The following is a 21,144-nucleotide window of genomic DNA, read 5'->3' as shown; positions in this document are numbered from 1 at the left end:
TTCTGTTACTTGTTTTTGTTGATTTCAATTTCCGAATTTGATTAAATTATTCTCATGTTGGTTGTTTTTTGTGTTTGCTGTAAACTGTTTTCTTTGGAGTTATTTAACTCCTTTCAAAAACATTTTATGAACTTGTCTATGTGAGAGGTATTATTATACACATATTGACTGGCAATGAGGTAACTAGTATAGTACGTCTATTCCCACGAGGGACTTTGAGTGACCAGAAGTGAGCGACCTATTTCCCGAGGCCGAAGGTCTCTTCTGGTCACTCACAGGCCCGAGGGGGAATAGACGTACACTAGTTACCGAATTATGCCAGTCAATATGTGTTTTATACCACAGCTCGGTCTTAAAATGTCAAACAAGAACAGAAAAAGGAATTTTGTGGTTTGTTCACGGTTCAAGTCAAGGGAGGGCGCTGTTACCGCGGGCACTATTTGCAAAGACTAGTGCCCGCTCTGGTACTATTCCCGCAAAACACGCGCGCGCGATCACGAGCCTATATTAGTTCATCCCACGTGACCGTGTTTCAGCCAACCAGAATACAGAATAAGCAAGAGGTGTGTTATAAACAAGATTGGTAGAGCTGAAATAAATAGTCACAGACAGTGTTCATGTTTTAAGCCAATATTTCTTCTATTGGTTGAGGGAGAACAACAGAGAAATAGACAGTGTCATCTTTATAAGAATTTGTGTTATCTTCAATTGGGTTGTGTACACATTGTGCCTGCAGAAAGTCCAGGCTCTGTGGCTCTTGTGTAAAATATGATGTCACGGGTTACATGCATGCGTTATACTGCATTTATATATCGCCAATATGACTAATGAATTTTAAACAATGTTTTTATAAGAAGGTTTGGGTTATTTATAACGACAAAAATAAAAATTTGTGGAGTCTTTTTCCCACATGTTTTGGCCATATTTAGTTGGTTTGGCTGCGTTTTTGTTTGTTATGGGGTTATTGTTGAGTTTATGTTTTAATGCATAGTTTGGCAACTATTCGTCAAGCGTGAAGAATCAATATAAAAACATTTGTTGAAGAGCACTGGAGAGGGTGTTGGTATTTTAACTTTATCACAAACGACCCTCTTTGAAGTAGTTTTAAAATAATAATAATTTAATAATATTCTGTTTTTATATAGCGCTTTATACACCATGTCTCAAAGCGCTTCCAACATTATACCCCTGATTACTGGGCCATTTCATTCCTTAAACCATCTCAGCTCCGTGGGGAGTATACAGCCTGTGCCGCCAAATATGTAGCGCCCTTACCTAAGCCAACCACAAGAACCAACTCTGCCTTCACAGGTACCCTCTACCCCTCGATGGAGAGAAGCAATTATAGTAAAGTGTCTTGTTCAGGGACACAAGTGTCACGACCGGGATTCGAACCCACACTATGCTGAAGAGAAACACCAGAGCTTGAGTTCGGTGCTCTTATGCGTTCGGCCACGACACCCCACCAAAGAGGTAATTTTTCACCGACGAAAATTTCTTGCCACTTTTTGATGAAAGTGAGCCAAAATATTCACAGATTTGTTATTTTGTGCGTAATGGTTGATACACTGAGTGAAGATCTGGGCCAAGTTCACGAAGCACTAAGATTTATTATCGCTGTAGTGTACCCCGTGCTGATTCGTATTGTGACTATTTTTGCCTGGCAGTTAATAATTTATTGATAAGGTCAAAACTAATCTTTGTGAAATCGGATGCTTGGTCTTTAACCATTTAAAAAGAGGCTGGATAGTTAATTTTTTTATATCATCCGACAAAACAGCTTTGTGGTTTAATCAGTTATAAAATTTTCGATCTTGGCCAGTTCGGTATTTTTAACCTCTTCAATAATTAGGCCGGATAGTATTTTGGACTTGGCACTGAATTAAGGTGTATATATAAACCATCAAAGAAAACAACATGTAGACTTGAGGTATTATTAGGCTTGCAGTGGTTTAAAGGGACAGTCTTGTCTGTACTTAGAAACATTTTCATGTCCACCCGTTTAATCGTTGCTTCTCTTTAATAAATCCTTAAAAAACATTGAACATTGGTCCCACTTTACATCTATGTTTTGCTCAAGTGTTAAACATTTTCTTATCTTAAAGTGGAAATCAGATAAAAGCTGTATTGTCTTAAGTATAAAGTACAGTTTTTCCACGGCGTGGTTTTCTTTTTACCGATCCGCTGACAAACGATATTAGATCTACATTCTGGATTTGCAGTATTGAGAAAAAGACCTAAATTTTGAAATCCAAAATGCCCGGTCCCGCTCCTCATTCCGATGAGGTATTGTACCTTCATAAAGGTATTCCTTTTGACGAAAGATTCGTCCCATTGAACAGCTGGAATGAAATCGAGAGGTTCCAGGCTCGTCCAAATGACATCATCATCAATACATTCCCAAGAAGTGGTAAATATACGGTCATTATACAGATGGGTTGCAATCATACGCGTCATCGACCGCCATCTTGTATGCATTTTACATGTGAAAGGTGGACGAGAGTCACGCGCAGCGAGTACACGCGTGCACTTTTTCTCGGACATGAAAGATGGCGGTCGATGACGCGTATTGCAAGCCATCTAAAATTTCTAGGTTTCAGAAATACTGAATTTGCTTTCGTTTTATTGTTTTCTAGTGTGTGAATTTTATGCGTTTGGGTGCAATCTCATTTTTATATTATATATGGCCTAATTTTATTTGTATCGTTTGGCAGAGGTCAGGTTTTACACATCTCTAGATGACAGTTTTTAGACTTTTGTATAACCTTAAAGGCAGTGGACACTATTGGTAATTACTCAAAATAATTATTAGCATAAAACCTTTCTTGGTGACGAGTAATGGGGAGAGGTTGATGGTATAAAACATTGTGAGAAACGGCTCCCTCTGAAGTGCCATAGTTTTTGAGAAAGAAGTAATTTTCCACGAATTTGATTTCGAGACCTCAAGTTTAGAACTTGAGGTCTCGAAATCAACCATCTAAACGCACACAACTTCGTGTGACATGGGTGTTTTTTTCTTTCATTATTATCTCGCAAGTTCGATGACCGATTGTGCTCAAATTTTCACAGGTTTGCTATTTTATGCATATGTTGAGATACACTAACTGTGAAGGCTAGTCTTTGACCAATTCCAATAGTGTCCACTGCCTTTAACAGCCCCTGTCACCGTGTTGTGGCACCGTAAAACCTTTGCGTACCAAAATTATACTATCGGATCTATTTTAGATCCTGAAGAAATACAGAACAGCTTTTGGACCAGAAAATTACTCCGAAATTGCCCAAGTCATCGAAATAGAAAGGAAGTACAATAACCAGTACTACATTATTAAGTTGAAATAAATGAAGAAATACTACTTACGAAATCGGCAATGAAAACTAACTGGAGTTGACTACGGAAATTTACCAAACGGAACGAGAAGCAGAAATGACTTATAGAAATACAGGCACCCAGGTACCTGCGTCAAGACAATGGTCTTGCCACACCCTAAAACAAAATTCCTAAGATGCCAGCAGGCGATTGGCAGTGGTCACTGAACTGTGACATCTGCACAAAAGGAATAAACCGATAAACGTATGAGAGACGTTCAAAAAATTAGCAACAGTATGTACACACATCACCGGTGGGAGATGACAGCCCCTGTCTAACTAGTAATCATTGTATATATTCAAAGAGTTTTGAACTAAATAATTAAATAATTTGCAATTAAAGGGAAGGTACACGAATGCCAACATAAGCATAACATAATAAGCCTGTGAAAATTTGAGCTAAAACCTTACTATTTTGTAGCATTGTAATTTTGCTTGCTGTTTACCTCATTGGTTCGCCCGTACAATAACTTATTGGGACCAATAATTTGCGATTGTTTGGATACTTTTTAAATTATTGTTTTTGTAACAAATATTTTATTTTCATAAATAGAAAATATTTAAGGCCCATTTAATTATTCAGATGAATATTCTTTCTAGAGTGAAACAGTTCATCATTGGCCCAGGATATTGACCAAGCTGTTAAATTAGCATTAACAATCCATAAAGTACTTTGTTTTCTTTTTATCGTGACATCTTTTCTTAGCAGCCTTTTGGTCCTTGACAATTTAAAATTAGGCTGGATAACTCTGCACTGATCTCTGTTTTAAAAAAAAATCATCCGACAAAACAGATTTGTAGTTTAAAGCCATTGGACACTTTCGGTAAACAGTATTGTCCAAGTCCCACACTTCGTGTATCACAACTTATATATAAAATAACAAACCTGTGAAAATTTAGGCTCAATCGGTCATCGGAGTCGGGAGAAAATAACGGGAAAACACACTCTTGTTTCCGCACGTTTCGCCGCGTCATGACATTGTGCTTAAAATAACTCCGTAATTCTCGCTATCGAGAATTGATATTGTTTTAATGTTTTCTCAAAAAGTAAAGCATTTCATGGAATAATATTTCATGGGAGGTCTGTCACCATTACCTTCTGTAAACCCTGTAAATTATTTGTAAATCTGTGAACTTTTTTTCTGTACCGAAAGTGTCCAATAGCTTTATTGAGTAATGAAATTGTTGATCTTGACCAGTCAGGTATTCGATAATAAGGCCGGATAGTATTTTGGACTCGGCTCTGAACTCTTGTGTATATATAAACCATCAAAGAAAACAACAAAGATTTTATAAGTTATCACACAAGCGCGAGTGGAATACGGAAAAATATAGCGCTTCTGCGTCCCATATCCAACGAGGCCGAAGGCCGAGTTGGATATGGGACGCAGACGCGCTATATTTTCCGTATTTCCACGAGCGCGCGTGTGATAACGTATTTATCTTCAAGCAAACTTGGCGCGTGACATAGAACACACAAGACGCATGGTAGTGATATTAGCCGTGCAATATAGGTTTTTATCACCACTCCATTCTGCCAATCTGATTGGATGATTAGCGCGTACTTGAAGATAAGAGGTATTGTGTGTTCTATGTCACGCGCCAAGTTTGCTTGAAGATAAATACGTTATCACACGCGCGCTCGTGGAAATACGGAAAATATAGCGCGTCTGCGTCCCATATCCAACTCGGCCTTCGGCCCATAGATATAGAATTATAATAACTAGATCGGCCGCGCGTACATACGCGCCATTGCCTGTGTAGAACAAGTTTTGGTTCGCCATGGACGCGGTAAAAATTTCACGTTCGAAAGGTAACGCGCGAAAATGAACACAGGAGATAGGCCTTTGACGCGCTAAATGTCACGTGCTGACGGCACAAAGTCACGTGCTGACGGCAACGCACAGAAAATGTACAAGGGAGATAGGCAATGGCAGCCCCCATGCCAGAACCCGCGTATGTACGCGCGGCCGATCTAGTTGTTCTATTTTATATCTATGCTTCGGCCTCGTTGGATATGGGACGCAGAAGCGCTATATTTTTCCGTATTCCACTCGCGCTTGTGTGATAACTTATATTATTAGGCTTGCAGTGGTTTAAAGGGGCAGTCTCGTCGTGATCAAAGCAGGCCTGTGGTTGTACTTATATGGCCACCTGTTGAAACTTTGCTTCTCTATAACAAATCCTTTAAAAACATTGACCGTTGGACCCACTTAACGCGGTTTGGTGACTAGATATTATTTTGCTCCAGTTTTAGATCAACTCTTAGCGGTAAATTGGATATCAGATAAATGCAGTATTGTAACAAGTACAAAGTACCGGGGTTTTCCTCATCGTGGTTTTCATTCCCGACCCGCTGACAAACAATATTAGATCTACATTCTGGGTTTGCAGTATTAGGAAAAAGACATACTAATTTGAAATCCAAATGGCCGAGGAAATGTACCTTCATAAAGGTATTCCTTTTGACAAAAGATTCGTCCCGATGAACAGCTGGAATGACATCGAGAGTTTCCAGGCTCGTCCAAATGACATCATCATCAATACATATCCAAGAAGCGGTAAATATAAAGCCATTTCTAGATTTCAGAAATACACTGCATTAACTGGTGTGTTAAAATTTACAACACGGATAAAATTGTAACATCAGCTACACGGAAAAGAGAATCAAAATTACTACCTTGCGGTTTAACAGAGTACCATGTTGCAGAAAAATTTTAGTTTTATTTGACACTCATAATGTTAACAAAAACAGTTGGTTGGGTTAAAGGCAGTGGACACTATTGGTAATTACTCAAAATAATTATTAGCATAAAACCTTACACGGTGACGAGATAATGGGGAGAGGTTGACAGTATGAAACAGTGTGAGAAACGGCTCCCTCTGAAGTGACACAGTTTTCGAGAAAGAAGTAATTTTCAACGAATTTGATTCCGAGACCTCAGATTTAGAATTTTTAGTTCTCGAAATCAACCATCTGAAAGCACACAACTTCATGTGACAAGGGTGTTTTTCCTTTCATTTTTATCTCGCAACTTCGACTACCAATTGAGCTAAAATTTTCACAGGTTTGTTATTTTCTGCATATGTTGAGACACACCAAGTGAGACAAACTAGTCTTTGAAAATTACCAATAGTGTCCAGTGTCTTTAAAGTTTTCACAGTTTATACTTTGATAAAAGTGAGCCAAAATATTCACAGATTTGTTATTTTGTGGCGTAATGTTTGATACACTGAGTGAAGATCTGGGCCGAGTTCACGAAGCACTAAGATTTATTATCGCTATAGTGTATCCCGTACTGATTCGTATTGTGACTATTTTTGCCTAGCAGTTAATAATACATTGATAAGGTCAAAACTGATGATTCTCTGTGAAATCGGATGTTTGGTCTTTAACCATTTAAAAAGATGCTGGATAGTTGTTTTTACATCATCCGACAAAACAGTTTTGTGGTTTAATCAGTAATGAAATTTTCGATCTTAGCCAGTTAGGTATTTTTAAATTGTTTTTATCTTAAAGTGGAAATCAGATAAATGCTGTATTGTCTTAAGTATAAAGTACAGTTTTTCCCCGGCGTGGTTTTCTTTAAACCGATCCGCCGACAAACGATATTAGATCTACATTAGCAGTATTAAGAAAAAGTATTTGCAGTATTAAGAAAAAGACCTAAATTTTGAAATCCAAAATGGCCGGTCCCACTCCTCATTCCGATGAGGTATTGTACCTTCACAAAGGTATTCCTTTTGACAAAAGATTCGTCTTGATGAATAGCTGGAATGACATCGAGAGGTTCCAGGCTCGTCCAAATAACATCATCATCAATACATTTCCAAGAAGTGGTTAATATTTCTATAATTACTTCAGAAATACACTGCATATCCTAGGGTGTTAAATATTGAGAACACGGATAAAATTGTCACATATTTTGACACGGAAGAGAGAATCAAATTAATACCTTACGGTTTAAAAGAACACCAATGTGATTGTTGTTGCAGAAATTTTAGTTTTATTTGACACTCATGATGTTAACAAAAACAATTGGTTGGGTTAAAGGCAGTGGACACTATTGGTAATTACTCAAAATAATTATTAGCATAAAACCTTACACGGTGACGAGTAATGGGGTCGACAGTATAAAACATTGTGAGAAACGGCTCCCTCTAAAGTGACACAGTTTTCGAGAAAGAAGTAATTTTCCACGAATTTGATTTCGAGACCTCGGATTTAGAGCTTGAGGTCTCGAAATCAACTATCTAAACGCAGACAACTAATCGTGTGACAAGGGTGTTTTTTCTTTCATTTTTATCTCGCAACTTCGACTACCAATTGAACAAGTTTGTTATTGTATGCATATGTTGAGACACACCAAGTGAGAAGACTGGTCTTTGACAATTACCAATATAGTGTCAAGTGTCTTTAAAGTTTTCACAGTTTATACTTGGAATTGTGTATTCCCTTAGGAACCCACTGGCTTTGGCGAATCGTAGAGATCATTTTGGACCATCCCGCCTTGACCCCCACAGTCGACATGGGTATTATGGAAGTCGCACTACAGAACAGTGCCAAGCCATTCATCCAAGAGCTTCAACAACTGAGGACAGACAGATCGCGGATTATCGCCACACATTTGCCACTCACGCTCTTCCCAAAATCAATCTTGGAGACTGAGGGTGTTAAGGTACTACTAATAATAATATCGAAGTCTTATACAGCGCACGTATCCTACCAAACAAGGTACTCAAGGCGCTGAGTAATACAAACTTTCAGAAAGATAGGTAATTGCAGTGATGAATTTTGAGACCCAATTATTAGCACCGTATAAGGGTTTACAAGGTACTACGGCGCATAAAGCAGCCACAGCTAGGAACACCGGGGTGAACCCCTTCTCTTTTCGAAAAGTGCACTGGGTTCTTTTACATGCGTTACACAACACATGGGACCAACGGCTTTACGTCCCACCCGAAGGACAAAACAATTGTTAAAAGTCTTGCTTAAGGACACAAGTGTCACGGCTGGGGATTCTAACCCACACTCTGCTGATCAGAAACACCAGAGTTTGAATTCGGTGCTTTTAACCGCTCGGCCACGCACTGTACTATAGTGCAAGTACCATAGTTTCCGAGAGAGAAGTAATTTTCCACGAATTTGATTTCGAGACCTCAGATTTAGAACTTGAGGTCTCGAAATCAACCATCTATAAAACGTACACACCTTCGTCTGACAAGGGTGTTTTTTTCTTTCATTATTATCTCGCAAGTTCGATGACCGATTGAGCTCAAATTTTCACAGGTTTGCTATTTTATGCATTTGTTGAGATACACCAACTGTGAAGGCTAGTCTTTGACAATTACCAATAGTGTCCACTTCCTTTAACGTACTTGTTTTGTTTTTTTATTGCCATGAGGCTAATTTTAAGACCGATTACCGAGCGATAAACATTCCCTTAAACTGAAATTGTTTCCATATTTTTCTCTCTATAGATAATCTACTGTATGCGGAATTTCTTTGACGTCGTCGCGTCTTCAATCAAGTTTGCGATGAAACTATTTCCTGTCAACTTGCAAGATAACTCCATGCGCACCAATTTTCTTTCTGACGGCAAATGTAAGCACTACTGTATCTTCCTCCATGCTCTAACCCAAACAAAACTCGCCCAATTAGGCTAATTTTTGCGGATTTGTGCAATATTCTTGAATATTGTATTTTAATGTTTTGTCTATAGATTTCATTCATTGTGATTGGTATTTTCTATGTTATTTTAAACTTTTTATGACGTGTTTTTGTTGCACTTGTATGTGCTTTTGTAGGTTGTTTTTGTCTGGATCGCCCTTAGATTGTGGTTTTTTTCTTTTCTTTTCGCTTTTTGGTTATCCGCAGGCTCGTTCTATGTAGTATTTTTGTATATTTTTCTCTGTTTGAACCGATTGCCTCGGAAAAAGGGTAAATAAATAAATGAATCATTCGGATACAATCAGATTGTTTAAAAAAAACCTGTATTACGTCCCCAGAATTGCGAGAAACTAAAATAAAGCTGGTCTAAAAAAATAAAATAAAAATAAAAATAAAAACCACCCAGAACTACGAAAGCCCAATAGTACCATTTTCATTTTTGTTTTGAGTACGGTTAATTATATTTTTCATGCCATTTTTATGTCCAATGCAGCTAATTTTGTTTTCCAGTGGTCGATTTCACAAAGAGTTCGGACTAAGGACTAGTCCTAGGAGATATACAAATTGCATGGATAGTCCTAAGTTAGGACTAGTAACTGGTCCTAACTCGAGATAAGACTAGTCCTAACTCTTTGTTAAATCTACCCCAGAGCAGTTAGTTTTATTCTTAGTAATTTTACGAAACCAGGTTTGGATTGCAGGCCTTAGTACAATATCGAATACAGGCCTTGTTTAGTTCAATGACCCCGATTCACAAAGGCAGGAGGATGCGCAGTCGATTTTTAGTAAGATTTTTTGCTTCTGCATTTATTCATTTGGGCTAGTGCATGCATTTATATTTTCAGTGCAGCTGCTTATTATTTTTGATGCATTTATTTTCTTTTTTCAATGCATTAATTTATATTTTCGAAACATTTTTTTATATTTTTAATGCATTTAATTTATAATTTTCTTTTGATGATTAGTCTAGTAGGCCCTACTAACATTTGTAGTTCGCTTATTATTTTGGTTGTCTTTAAAGGTATGTATGGGGGTTGGGCTGAGCATATCAAGTTGATGTGGGCGCGAAGAGAAGAGAAAAACACACTTGTGATCAAATTCGAGGAACTGAAGACGGTGAGTGACAATATGGTTGACTTCTGTGGTCGACCATTATTTTGGAACCAGCCCCATGACCATGGTTTCTTCACTGGTCCCAATAGATTGTTCCATGCTTACATTAATACATGTGTAAAGTGTAGAGAGGAACCAGCGACACTATAGACCTTATGCAATGACGTCATCCAGCGGCCATCTTAGTGGAAAAACGGTGACGAAATAATCGAAACGCACAGATTTGTACGCGCGGCGCACAGGATTGGCCAATGAACAACCTCCTTTTGACCTCTAGGTGAGGGCGCCCTACTGAAAAATGACGTCATGTGCATAGACCTTATCGCAAATACCAATGCGCAAGCGCAGACTGTTGAATGAGGTGCATTGTGGGATAGATACGCATCAAATTTTGCTACCAGCTAGACCACAATGCACCTAATTCCAAGCTTTACGCGCGCGCCCCGGTATTTGCGAAAAGGTCTATAGACCTTTTCGCAAATACTGGGGCGCGCGCGTAAAGCTTGGAATTAGGTGCATTGTGGTCTAGCTGATTACAAATTTGATTCATATATATCCCACAATGCACCTCATTCAACAGTTTGCGCTTGCGCATTGGTATTTGTGGCTGGTACAATCAGCAATACGCGCTGAAAATGCATGTTAAAGGCCGAGCTGCGTACACAGCGCGCGGAGCCTAAGCCTGAGCCGGAGCCCAAGCCGTGGTTTGAGAAAGGCCCTAGGCTTCCAAACGAGTCGTTCGAGTGAGTGTGTCACTGCGCATGTGCGTTGCTGGTCAGTGTGCGCACTCGAACTCGCTCTAGCCATGGAGGTAGAAATCAGGTCACCGATACGCCTTTCTTAATATTTAAATGCATGAGATACGTCACAATGCTAACCCAAAACGAGGCGACGGGCACAGCCACTGCAAGTGATTTGGGACGTGCGCCCATAGCCTCATTTTGGGTAAGAATTATGACGTCATGCATAGATATTAAGAGAGGCGTGTAGACCACTAGAGGATCGTGCCTCCATTAGTTCAATTAGATATGAACAACATATTCAATTAGATATTTAATCAACAAGACTAACGCTTGCACATTCCCCCACATGTTTACACTGCGAAGACAGATTGATGATCCAGTATGAGTCACCTGGTAATGTATAATTGCAGCTCGACTTTCTCTTTGTGTAGGATTTCGAACAAACAGCCAGAGTTATTGGGGACTTTTTAGGGCGCCCTCTGTCGCCAGACAAACTTCGGCAGTTGGGTGAAGGTTCGTCTATTGATCGGATGAAAACGGAACAGACAGATGGCGTTGAATTGGTAAAACACGGCAAGATTGTAGATAAAGGTTGGTGTAACACAAAATATATGTCACGTTTCTCTGGAGACTGGCAATGAGGGTAATAATCTGAGGTCACCGTGGTCAAGTGGTTATGTTTTATACTTTAATAGCTGCAGGACTTGCAATACATTTTGGTTGTGGGTTCGATTCACACCTAGCTAACAGCTGTTTTACAATGAATAGAATAATTTAAGTCGCTAAATAATTATTGATTTGTGCAATTCATGTTGGTCATAATCGATGTTAAATTTGCGTCGGGGAATAAAGAATGTTAATTTTGTTTTTTTACCCATACACCGATGTTTGTTTTAAAGCACTGAATACTCAGTACTTCCCCGAGTCCTGTAATATGCCTGTGAATTTTTTTCACAGGACTCGGGGGAAGTACTGAGTACAGTGCTATATAACACACATCGGTGTATGGGTAAAAAAAAAAATTAATACTCGTGTTGGTCAGTTCGGCTTGTCAGGTCGGTTGGGTCGGTCAGTCGGGTAGGTCAGTATACAGTCGGGTCGGTCAGTTGGGGGTGTTCAGTCAGTTGGTCAGTCGGGTCGGTCATTCGGGTCGGTCAGTCGGGTCGGTCATTCGGGTCGGTCAGTCGGGGGGGGGGGGGTTCAGTCAGTTGGTTAGTCGGTTCGGTCAGTCGGGTTGGTTAGTCAGGTCAGTCATCAGTCGGGTCGGTCAGTCGGGTTGGTCAGTGCGGTCGGCAACAAGTCTGGTTTTGTTGTCATTACTTTCAATTTATGACAACATTGAATTGAGCCAAAATGTTCACAGCAGGTTTCATGGTGCCTAATGTTGGACACACCAAGTGAGGAGCTCGGCTGCTTTCACAAAGCACCAAGATTCATTATCAGTCAGGCAACTTTTCACTGACCACCTGATTTCCTCTTTTTCTTTACAAAACAGTGCCATAGAAAACTTAAAAACATTGTATACAAAAGTTCAGTGTGATTGGCCGTTTCCTCAGTATATGCCATAATACTGATGTGTGTTGTGACATCTCTGCTATTAAAGGGAATGTACACGTTTTCTAATTGTTAAAGACCAGTGTCCTCACTTGGTGTATCCCATCATAAGATAAAAATAACAAGCCTGTGAACATTTGAGCTTAATTGGTCATCGAAGTTGCGAGAAAATGATGAAAGAAAAAAATACCCTTGTTGGACGAGTTTGTGTGCTTTCATACAAAAATAAAAGACTTCTAGCTAAGTGTCTTTTATTATTTTAGAGGGAAATTATCTCTTTCTCAAAAACTACGTTACTTCAGAGGGAGTCTTTTCCCACAATGTTTTATACTATCAACAGCTCTCCAATGCTCGTTACCAAGTCAGTTTTTGTTTGTTTTGAGTAACTACCAAACGTGTACTTTCCCTTTAAAGCATTTAAAATTGTGAAATCGGTCTTTGACCTTTTATAATTAGGCTGGATAGGAATGTTCAATTCTGCACTGACCTCTGTTTTGTAAAGTAATCCGGCAAAACAACCTGGTTCAGTAATGAAATTGTCGTTTTTGAACTTCTTCGATAATTAGGCCGGATGGTATTTTGGACTCTCGTGTATGTATACATATAAATTATCAAAAACAACATGTAGATTTGTGGTATTGTTAATTTGTAAACGTTTTCTTAGCGTACAAGTGGATATCAGATAACATTGTGCATTGTGTCAAGTATAAAGTACAGTTTTTCCCGGCGTGGTTATCTTTCCCGACCCGCTGACAAACGATATTAGATCTACATTCTGGATTTGCAGTATTTGGGAAAAGACCTACAAGTTTGAAATCTAAAATGGCTGGTCCCACTCCTCATTCCGATGAGGTATTGTACCTTCATAAAGGTATTCCTTTTGACAAAAGATTCGTCCCGATGAACAGCTGGAATGACATCGAGAGGTTCCAGGCTCGTCCAAATGACATCATCATCAATACATTTCCAAGAAGCGGTAAATATAAAGTCATTTCTAGATTTCAGAAATACACTGCATAAACTGGGGTGTTAAAATTGACACCGGGGATAAAATTGTCACATCAGTAACACGGTAGACTTGTGGACAAGTCGTTTAAATCGATCCCACGCGGTGAGATAGTCGAGTTGTGTGAGGAGTAGAAATCGGGGAGTCAGCAGTTCCCACGAGAGCAGTGATTTCGCTAGAGCACCGCCACAACTCGACTATCTCACCGCGTGGGACCGATTTAACGACTTGTCCACAAGTCTAGTAACACGGAAGAGAGAATCAAAATTACTACCTTACGGCTTTAAAAGAACACCAATGTGATTGGGTTTTTTTTTTTGCAGAAATTTTAGTTCTATTTTACACCCTGTGTTAAAGGCACTGGACACCTTAGGTAATTGTCAAAGACCAGTCTTCTCACTTGGTGTATCTCAACATGTGCATACAATAACAAACCTGTGAAAATTTGAACTCAATTTGTCGTCGAAGTTGCGGGATAAGTTATGGAAGAAAAACACACCCTTGTCGCAAAAGTTGTGTGCTTTAAGATGCTTGATTTCGGGACCAATATCTAATTCTACGGTCTCGAAACCAAATTCAAATATTTTAGTGGAAAATTACTTCTTTCTCGAAAACTACATTACTTCAGAGGGAGCCGTTTCTCACAATGTTTTATACTATCAACAGCTCTCCGTTGCTCGTTACCAAGTTAGTTTACATGCTAAGAATTATTTCGAGTTGTTACCATTAGTGTCCAGTGCCTTTAAAAAGATTGGTTTTGTGAAAGTTTTCACAGGTAAACTTGGAATTATGTATTTACGTAGGAACCCACTGGCTACTGCGAATCGTAGAGATCATTATGGACTATCCCTTGACTTCCATAGTCGACATGGCTGTTATGGAGATCACAATACCCGACAATGCCAAGCCATTTTACAAAGAGCTTCAACAACTGAGGACAAACAGACCACGGGTGATCGTTACCCATCTACCACTCACGCTCTTCCCAAAATCCATCTTGGAGACGGAGGGTGTTAAGGTACACTCTTTGACGTTGGTTACAAAATACTTAAAATTATTGTTAGCATAACAAAAACAACAATTATTAAAGAGCAATGGAGAGCTGTTGGTGTAAAACATTGTGAGAACGGCTCTTGAAGTGACGTAGCTTTTTGATGGAAAAAAAATTCTTACTCAACATTTGAATTTATTGTGATACCTTAGTTAGTTTAAAGCAATCTGAAAGCACACAATTTGTGCGACAACTGTGTTTATCTTCCAGATTCTCTCACAACTTCGACGACCAATTGAGTTCACAAATTCACAGTTTTTTAATGCAAATTTTGAGATACACCAAGTGAGAGGACTGTTCTTTGACAATTACCAAAGGTTTTCAGTGTCTTTAAGTTTCTTGTACTTATTCCACTTTCTCTCCAGATAATCTACTGTATGCGGAATGTCTTAGACGTCGTCGCATCTTCGTTCGAGTTTGGAAAGAAAAGTATAAATCCGATCGACGTGCAAGATTTCTCCAAGTTTGTCAAGTTTATGTCTGACGGCAAATGTAAGCTCTACAACTGTTTCTTCGCTCTAACCCAAACAAAAGTCGTCCAAATACCCCAGGTTCAGACGAATTTTTGCGTGGTGTGCAATACTCTTGATCAGTCTAGCTAGGCCTATGGGTTTTCTCGGTCAATTTCGGTAAAACTTAAAAAATTACAGCCAATTTAATTTCCATGCGTTCGAATTAAAGCGATTTTGCCAAACCTTATTATCCTGTGTTTAAAATTCAGAATTCGTGCATTATTATTTCCTTTTTTTTGCATTCGAATTCCTACATCAATGTGTTCAACTATCATAACATTTAAAACTGGTTGGACTATAGAAAAGCCCCTGTGAATTTGAATATTGTTTGGTTGAATGTTAAATTTGATGTTTATTTTGTTAAATCGAATGACACAACATTTACTAGTGACAGGCTCAAAACGAAATTGAATGTCCAATTTAAGCAGCATTCAATTTTTGGCAAAATAGAGTGGTTTAGTAGTTTAATTGGCTTCTCGTTTGCCGAAATTTACCGCGAAAACCTATAACATTTTTTTTGTAGTTCGATAATTGTTTTGGTTTTGTCTTTTACAGGTATGTTTGGGAGTTGGGCTGAGCACACCAAGTTGATGTGGGCTCGAAGGGAAGAGAAAAACACTCTTGTGATCAAATACGAGGAACTGAAGACGGTGGGTATCCCCGCCCCCCCCCCTTCTGAAAAAATACCCCCAACCTTGTGACTGGTACTCTGTCTTTATCATATCCGCAAATGATAAAGACTTGCTTTTCAGGACATGTGGTTTCATTGGTTACAATAATTTGATTGTTTACAATGTGCAGTGACGTAAGCGTTATCGGTCTGAGTTATTTGCCAGCTGCACTAGACTGTGCAAGTCTCGCACGTAGCGAAAACGAGAACTTAATTCGAAAAAAAGTATATTTTTGTACAAAACCAAATTGTATTGAAATTGTTATTTGTTAACAAATTCTTAAAGATTATTATTTTTAACGTACTCTTTGTATAATTATTATTTTAATTCGTGTACATAATAATTGTTTTGTTTAAATTAACGTAAAAATTATACATTTATCGGGACGAGGATCGCTGTTCGACATCGACCTGGATGGTTTTTCTAATACACCCCGTTTGTGAATCACGTCCAATTGGTGCGATCATCACATAGGTTCAGCGATAATGGGAACGTCAATTGGGTAATATTCTTAATTGTTTAGAGTAAACCGGAAACTGGAGGTCAAGTTTTTTTCTTTAGTTTTCTTCATTAATTTGTTGAATTGATTTTACTTTTCTGTTTTTAATTACTTATTTTTACATTCCCAAGAATATATTCACTTTTTAGAGTCATAACTTATGTTAAACTAAAATTATTGGCAGAACAAAATCTCCCCAACGTAAAACTCCATTAGGTTGGGACCACAATGGTCCCGGAAGTTCAATTTCTCGCGAGACTTGCACAGTCTCTTGTCATCGTTTGCATATTAAATCAATGTGGATATGTATTGAAAGGTGTATTGACGAAGATTGACCTAAGTAGAGGCCACTCTCTGACGTTCACGACCCTCGAAGTGTGACGTCAAATGTGCAGGCTCTTCCCGAACCTAGCCTGAACATCTGACGTCACATTTCTTGGCTCGTGAATAACGCATAATATGTCAATGATCCTTCTTCACCTTTCACCTACATTCTGTATGCAGACGATCGAAAGCTCAGCTGCCAAACGTCACCGTTGACCAATCATAACAAATCTAGAATACTCACGTCACTGCACGTTTATCCAATTAACTTATTGTAGGGCTGTGATTCTCATCCCCCTCAGAGGTCACGAAAAGATCATGATTTCTACGCGAATAGCCATTGCGCAAGCGCTAACTGTTGAATGAGGTGCATGCTGGTCTACCCAGGGATCAGACTATAGGCGCTATAGCTAGACCAGCATTAGCCTTTAGTCAAGGCGCACGCGGCACCCCCAGATGTCAAGCTTGCGCTGTTTTTGTTCTTTTTCGAGCGTGATATATAGGGGTGCCGCCGCCGCGTGCGCCTTGATTAAAGGCTAGACCAGCATGCCTACAGCGCACGACCAAGTATTCGCGATAAGTCCTGTGGAGGTAGTGACAGTTATATTCAAAGATATTCAAACAACAAAACCGACGCTTGCACATTCCCCTCAATACATTATTGTCATAACAGTTTTATTGACTTCCATTTTTTACATGGCACCTTTTTGTCTAGGATTTCGAACAAACAACCAGAATTATTGGGGACTTTTTAGGGCGCCCTCTGTCGCCAGACAAACTTCGGCAGTTGGATGAAGGCTCCTCGCTCGAACGGATGAGAGCGGACCAGGAAGATGGTGTTGAATGGATTAAATACACCAAGCCTGTACACAAAGGTTGGTTTTAACACAATATCACAATATTTACTAACAGTATTTCTCTTGAGACAAGTACTGAGGGTTTGAAGTCACCGTCGTCCATCAGTGGTAGTTTTTAGATTGCATCGCCGTCGATTTCACAAAACTCTTCCTAACTTAAGACTAATCTTAGGACTTGGGACGAGTCCCAACCATGCAATCCTAAGTTAGGACGAGTTACTCAGGGTCAGTTTACTTGGTCAGTCGGGTTGGTCAGTCCAATCGATTGGGTCGATCAGGTCAAGTTGTCTTTTACTTAGGTCAGTCAGGTCAGGTAGGTCAGGGTCAAAGGTTGAAAATAAGGTATACGTTCTATTTAATAATGCGGTGTCCTTGTGATTTGTTTTTAGGTGAGATACGTTTTGGGAGAGGGCTGTATTCTGATGAAGATTTCGCTTTATTGAAGAAATATTTGAAGGAGTCTCTAGCTGGAACTGGAATTCACTTTCCAACGGGTGACGATATTAAAAGGCATTATTGATGCATTATTGAAATGCAGTGGACACACTAGGTAATTACTCAAAATAATCTGTTATATACTGTTGATAGTATACAACTTTGTGAGAAACGGCTCCCTGTGAAATACTTTTTGAGAAAGCAGTAATTTACAACGAATTTGATTTCGGGACATCAGAATTAGATGTTGAGGTTCCGAAATCAAGCATCTGAAAGCACCCAACTTTGTGTAACAAGGGTGTTTTTATTTCCATTTGTTATACCTCGCAACTTCGACGACCAATATTGAGTTCAAATTTTCACAGGTTTGTTATTTTGTGCACAATTTTATGATGTTGGGATGCACAAAGTGGAAAGATTGGTCTTTGACAATAACAAAAGGTGTCCAGTGTCTTTAAAGGCAGTGGACACTATTGGTAATTACTCAAAATAATTATCATCATAAAACCTTTCTTGATTACGAATAATGGGGAGATGTTGATAGTATCAAACAATGTGAGAAACAGCTCCCTCTGAAGTGACGTAGTTTTCGAGAAAGAAGTAATTTTCCATGAATTTGATTTCGAGACCTCAAGTTTAGAATTTGAGGTCTCGAAATCAAGCATCTGAAAGCACACAACTTCGTGTGACAAGGTTGTTTTTTACTTCATTCTTATCTCGCAACTTCGACGCCCAATTGAGCTCAAATTTGTACATGCTTGTTATTTTATGCATGTTTAGATACACTAAGTGAGAAGACCGATCTTTGACAATTACCAATAGTGTCCAGTGTCTTTAAGAGAGAAAAGTCACACCTTATTAGAATAACTATTTGTAAAAAAAAAAATCATACCTAGTGGTTATTGTTTACTTTTTGTGTTGTTTTCACCTTCCGAATTTGATAAAATCTTTTTCTCAGGATGGTGCTGAAAACCTTTGGCTGGGAATTATTTAACTCTTTTCTAAAAACCTACGATAAACTTTTGTGATTTGTTTTTGAAATAAATAAAAAATAACATGTATATAGCTGACAAAACTCACTGGCTGTGTTCATGTTTTGTGCAAACTTGTGCTTTATAATTCGTTGAGAAAACATTGAAAGGCTGTGCACACTTTCCAATCAGAACCAGCTGAATCCGGGAGTTGTTTAAAATGATTTTGTGTGTGTTTTATAGCAGTTTTCTAGAATATAAGCCTTTATATTGTAACCACTGACTCTCCATGGAAGTACCATGGAGCAATAAACTCCATGGGAGTACCCAGTCATTATTGATTACGTAGTTATTTTAATTCATCAAATTCCTTTCCTCACAAGTACTCAAAACTCAAATTTATAAAGAATACGTGCAGTCCGCTGAGGCGTTAAGGGTGTGGCGCGGAGCTTTCGTTCATTGGCATACGGTATGGGCAGACTTAACTCAATTAATGGGTGAAGGTTCGTCTCTCGATCGGATGAAAGCAGAACAGTCAGATGGCGTTGAATGGGTAAAATACAACAAGCCTACAACAAGACAAAGGTTGGTTTAAACACAAATCTATCACAGTATTTAAAAATAATATGGAAATATTGCTCTGGAGACTGGCACTATTATGGTAATAATCTAAGGTTACCGTGGCGCGGTCCTAGCTGTGCCAGGGGGATTACTGCAGACTTGCAATCTCAATCGGATCGGTCACTTGGGTTGGTCAGTCGGGTTGGCCAGTCGGATTGGTCAGTTTGGTTGGTCAGTCGGGTTGGTCAGTTGGGTTGGTCAGTCGGGTTGACCAGTTGGGTTGGTCATTCGGATCGGTCAGTCGGGTTGACGGGTTGGTCAGTCGGGTTGGTCATCAGTACAGTCGGGTTGTCAGTTGGATAGGTCATTAGGGTTGTCAGTCGGTCGTTTCGGTCAATCGGGTTATATACTCAGTCGGGTTGGCCAGTAGAGTCGGGTTGGTAAATACAGTCTGTTTGGTCAGTTGTGTTGGTAAGTGGGTTTGATCGGTTAGTGGGTCAGTTGGTCAGTCAGGTCGGTTAGGCTGGTCCGTCCTCAGAGCAAGAAGAGTCAGGTCATGATGTAGGTTATGGTCAAACGGATCCCAAAACCCAAAGGTATACGTTCCCTTTATGCTGTGTATCCTTGTGATTTATTTCTAGGCGAGATCAGTTCTTGGAGAGGACTGTATTCTGATGAAGATTTCGCTTTATTGAAGAAATATGTGGAGGAGTCTCTTACTGGAACTGGAATTCACTTTCCAACGGGTGACGATATTAATTAAAGGCATCATTGGTGCTTCATGTTGCATCATTAATTTGAGAGAAAAATCATACCTTGGCATAAATTTGATAACTAATCTTTGTTGATTTGTTTGTGACTTTTTGTGTGTCTTGTTTTCACCTTCCGAATTTGGTGAATTTTATTTAATGTTTACTGTTGACTGTGAATTATTTAACCCCTCCCAAAGACCTCCTATGATGAACTTTTATGAATTGTTTTTTTTTTATTATTTAATACAAAATAACATTTATTTTGTAAACTTTTCTGTTTAAAGTCACCTGGAAATATAATTTTTTTTTCTTTCAAACATAAGAGTATATGCTTACGAACAATAAAACAATTTTTTTAGTAATTGTTTGTCACGATTTATATGTTTAAAAAATATATAAAGTTGTTTGGGGGCTGACTCCGCCTACCCCTTTTGTGACGTCAATCGAGGCAGACTTTGCCTGCAATGCGTATAGTAAACACACGTGCTAAGTACATGTTCGTTCCAAGTCGTGAGTTGGTACATTTCAAAAAGTGTTTTTCTGCATTCATTTTTTTTTTTTTTTGAAACGTACAAACTCACGACTTGGTCCGTACATGTACTTTGCAATTGTGTTTACTCTACGCATTACAGGCAAAGTCTGCCTCGATTGACGTCACGAACAGCGCCCTAACATAAGAACTGATTTTTTAAAACCTTAGTTAACTGTTTATTCACATTCCACTCATCAAAACACATATATTAGTGACAAAAGCTTTATTTTGAAATAATACCACTTCCAGGTGACTTTAAGGTATTAATACAAAGGATTGGTAGAGCTGACAGTCACTGACTGTGTTCTAGCCTTGCTCAAGGCAGTCCAATTATTTACTCCGAATAAAGACCGCCGCTGTAAGAGCCCACCCCTATACACTGTACGTAAAATGTGTGTACCGGTGCCACATCGCACGACACGACCCCCCCCCCCCCCCCCCCCGCCCCGTACGCTATCCGCATGCATCGGCCGTTGTCGGTACGAGTGCGGGTGACTTGTGCACAGTAATCGTACAGTGGGCGTTG

General features: G+C 39.1%; 1 protein-coding gene across 6 annotated transcripts; it reads left to right on the top strand.

Moving 5' to 3' along the window:
• The first annotated feature begins 101 nt into the window (after positions 1-101).
• LOC139950611 (sulfotransferase 1B1-like) lies at positions 102-20,568 on the top strand. 6 transcript variants are annotated; one of them, XR_011787678.1, is made up of 7 exons: positions 12,929-13,423; positions 14,257-14,471; positions 14,870-14,996; positions 15,572-15,666; positions 17,226-17,385; positions 17,757-19,358; positions 19,976-20,099. XR_011787678.1 is itself a non-coding variant. In XM_071949371.1 (7 exons), the coding sequence occupies exons 1-6, from the start codon at positions 13,270-13,272 to the stop codon at positions 17,885-17,887; spliced, it is 882 nt and encodes a 293-aa protein (XP_071805472.1). In that variant the 5' UTR covers positions 12,929-13,269; the 3' UTR covers positions 17,888-17,917; positions 19,976-20,099. The 6 variants fall into 6 exon arrangements, 5 of the variants coding, with proteins under 5 accessions (XP_071805475.1, XP_071805474.1, XP_071805473.1 ...); XM_071949371.1 differs by having other exon boundaries at positions 17,757-17,917; XM_071949374.1 differs by lacking the exons at positions 12,929-13,423; positions 14,257-14,471; positions 14,870-14,996; ... (1 more) ...; positions 17,226-17,385; positions 17,757-19,358 and adding exons at positions 102-1,473; positions 7,828-8,045; positions 8,848-8,971; positions 10,059-10,153; positions 11,325-11,484 and having other exon boundaries at positions 19,976-20,568.
• The last annotated feature ends 576 nt before the right edge of the window (positions 20,569-21,144 follow it).

Source organism: Asterias amurensis, chromosome 18 (assembly GCF_032118995.1).
Source record: "Asterias amurensis chromosome 18, ASM3211899v1".
Classification (NCBI taxonomy): Eukaryota; Metazoa; Echinodermata; class Asteroidea; order Forcipulatida; family Asteriidae; genus Asterias; species Asterias amurensis.
The sequence above is the reverse complement of the archived record's forward strand: the minus strand, read 5'-3'. Positions and strand labels throughout refer to the sequence as shown.

Excerpts from the sequence above, each read along its gene's own strand:
- LOC139950611 (XM_071949369.1), top strand. The coding sequence starts at position 13,270 with ATGGCTGGTCCCACTCCTCATTCCGATGAGGTATTGTACCTTCATAAA. Across the intron at positions 14,472-14,869 it reads TGGAGACGGAGGGTGTTAAG|ATAATCTACTGTATGCGGAA; the intron begins GTACACTCTTTG and ends CTTTCTCTCCAG. Across the intron at positions 14,997-15,571 it reads GTTTATGTCTGACGGCAAAT|GTATGTTTGGGAGTTGGGCT; the intron begins GTAAGCTCTACA and ends TGTCTTTTACAG.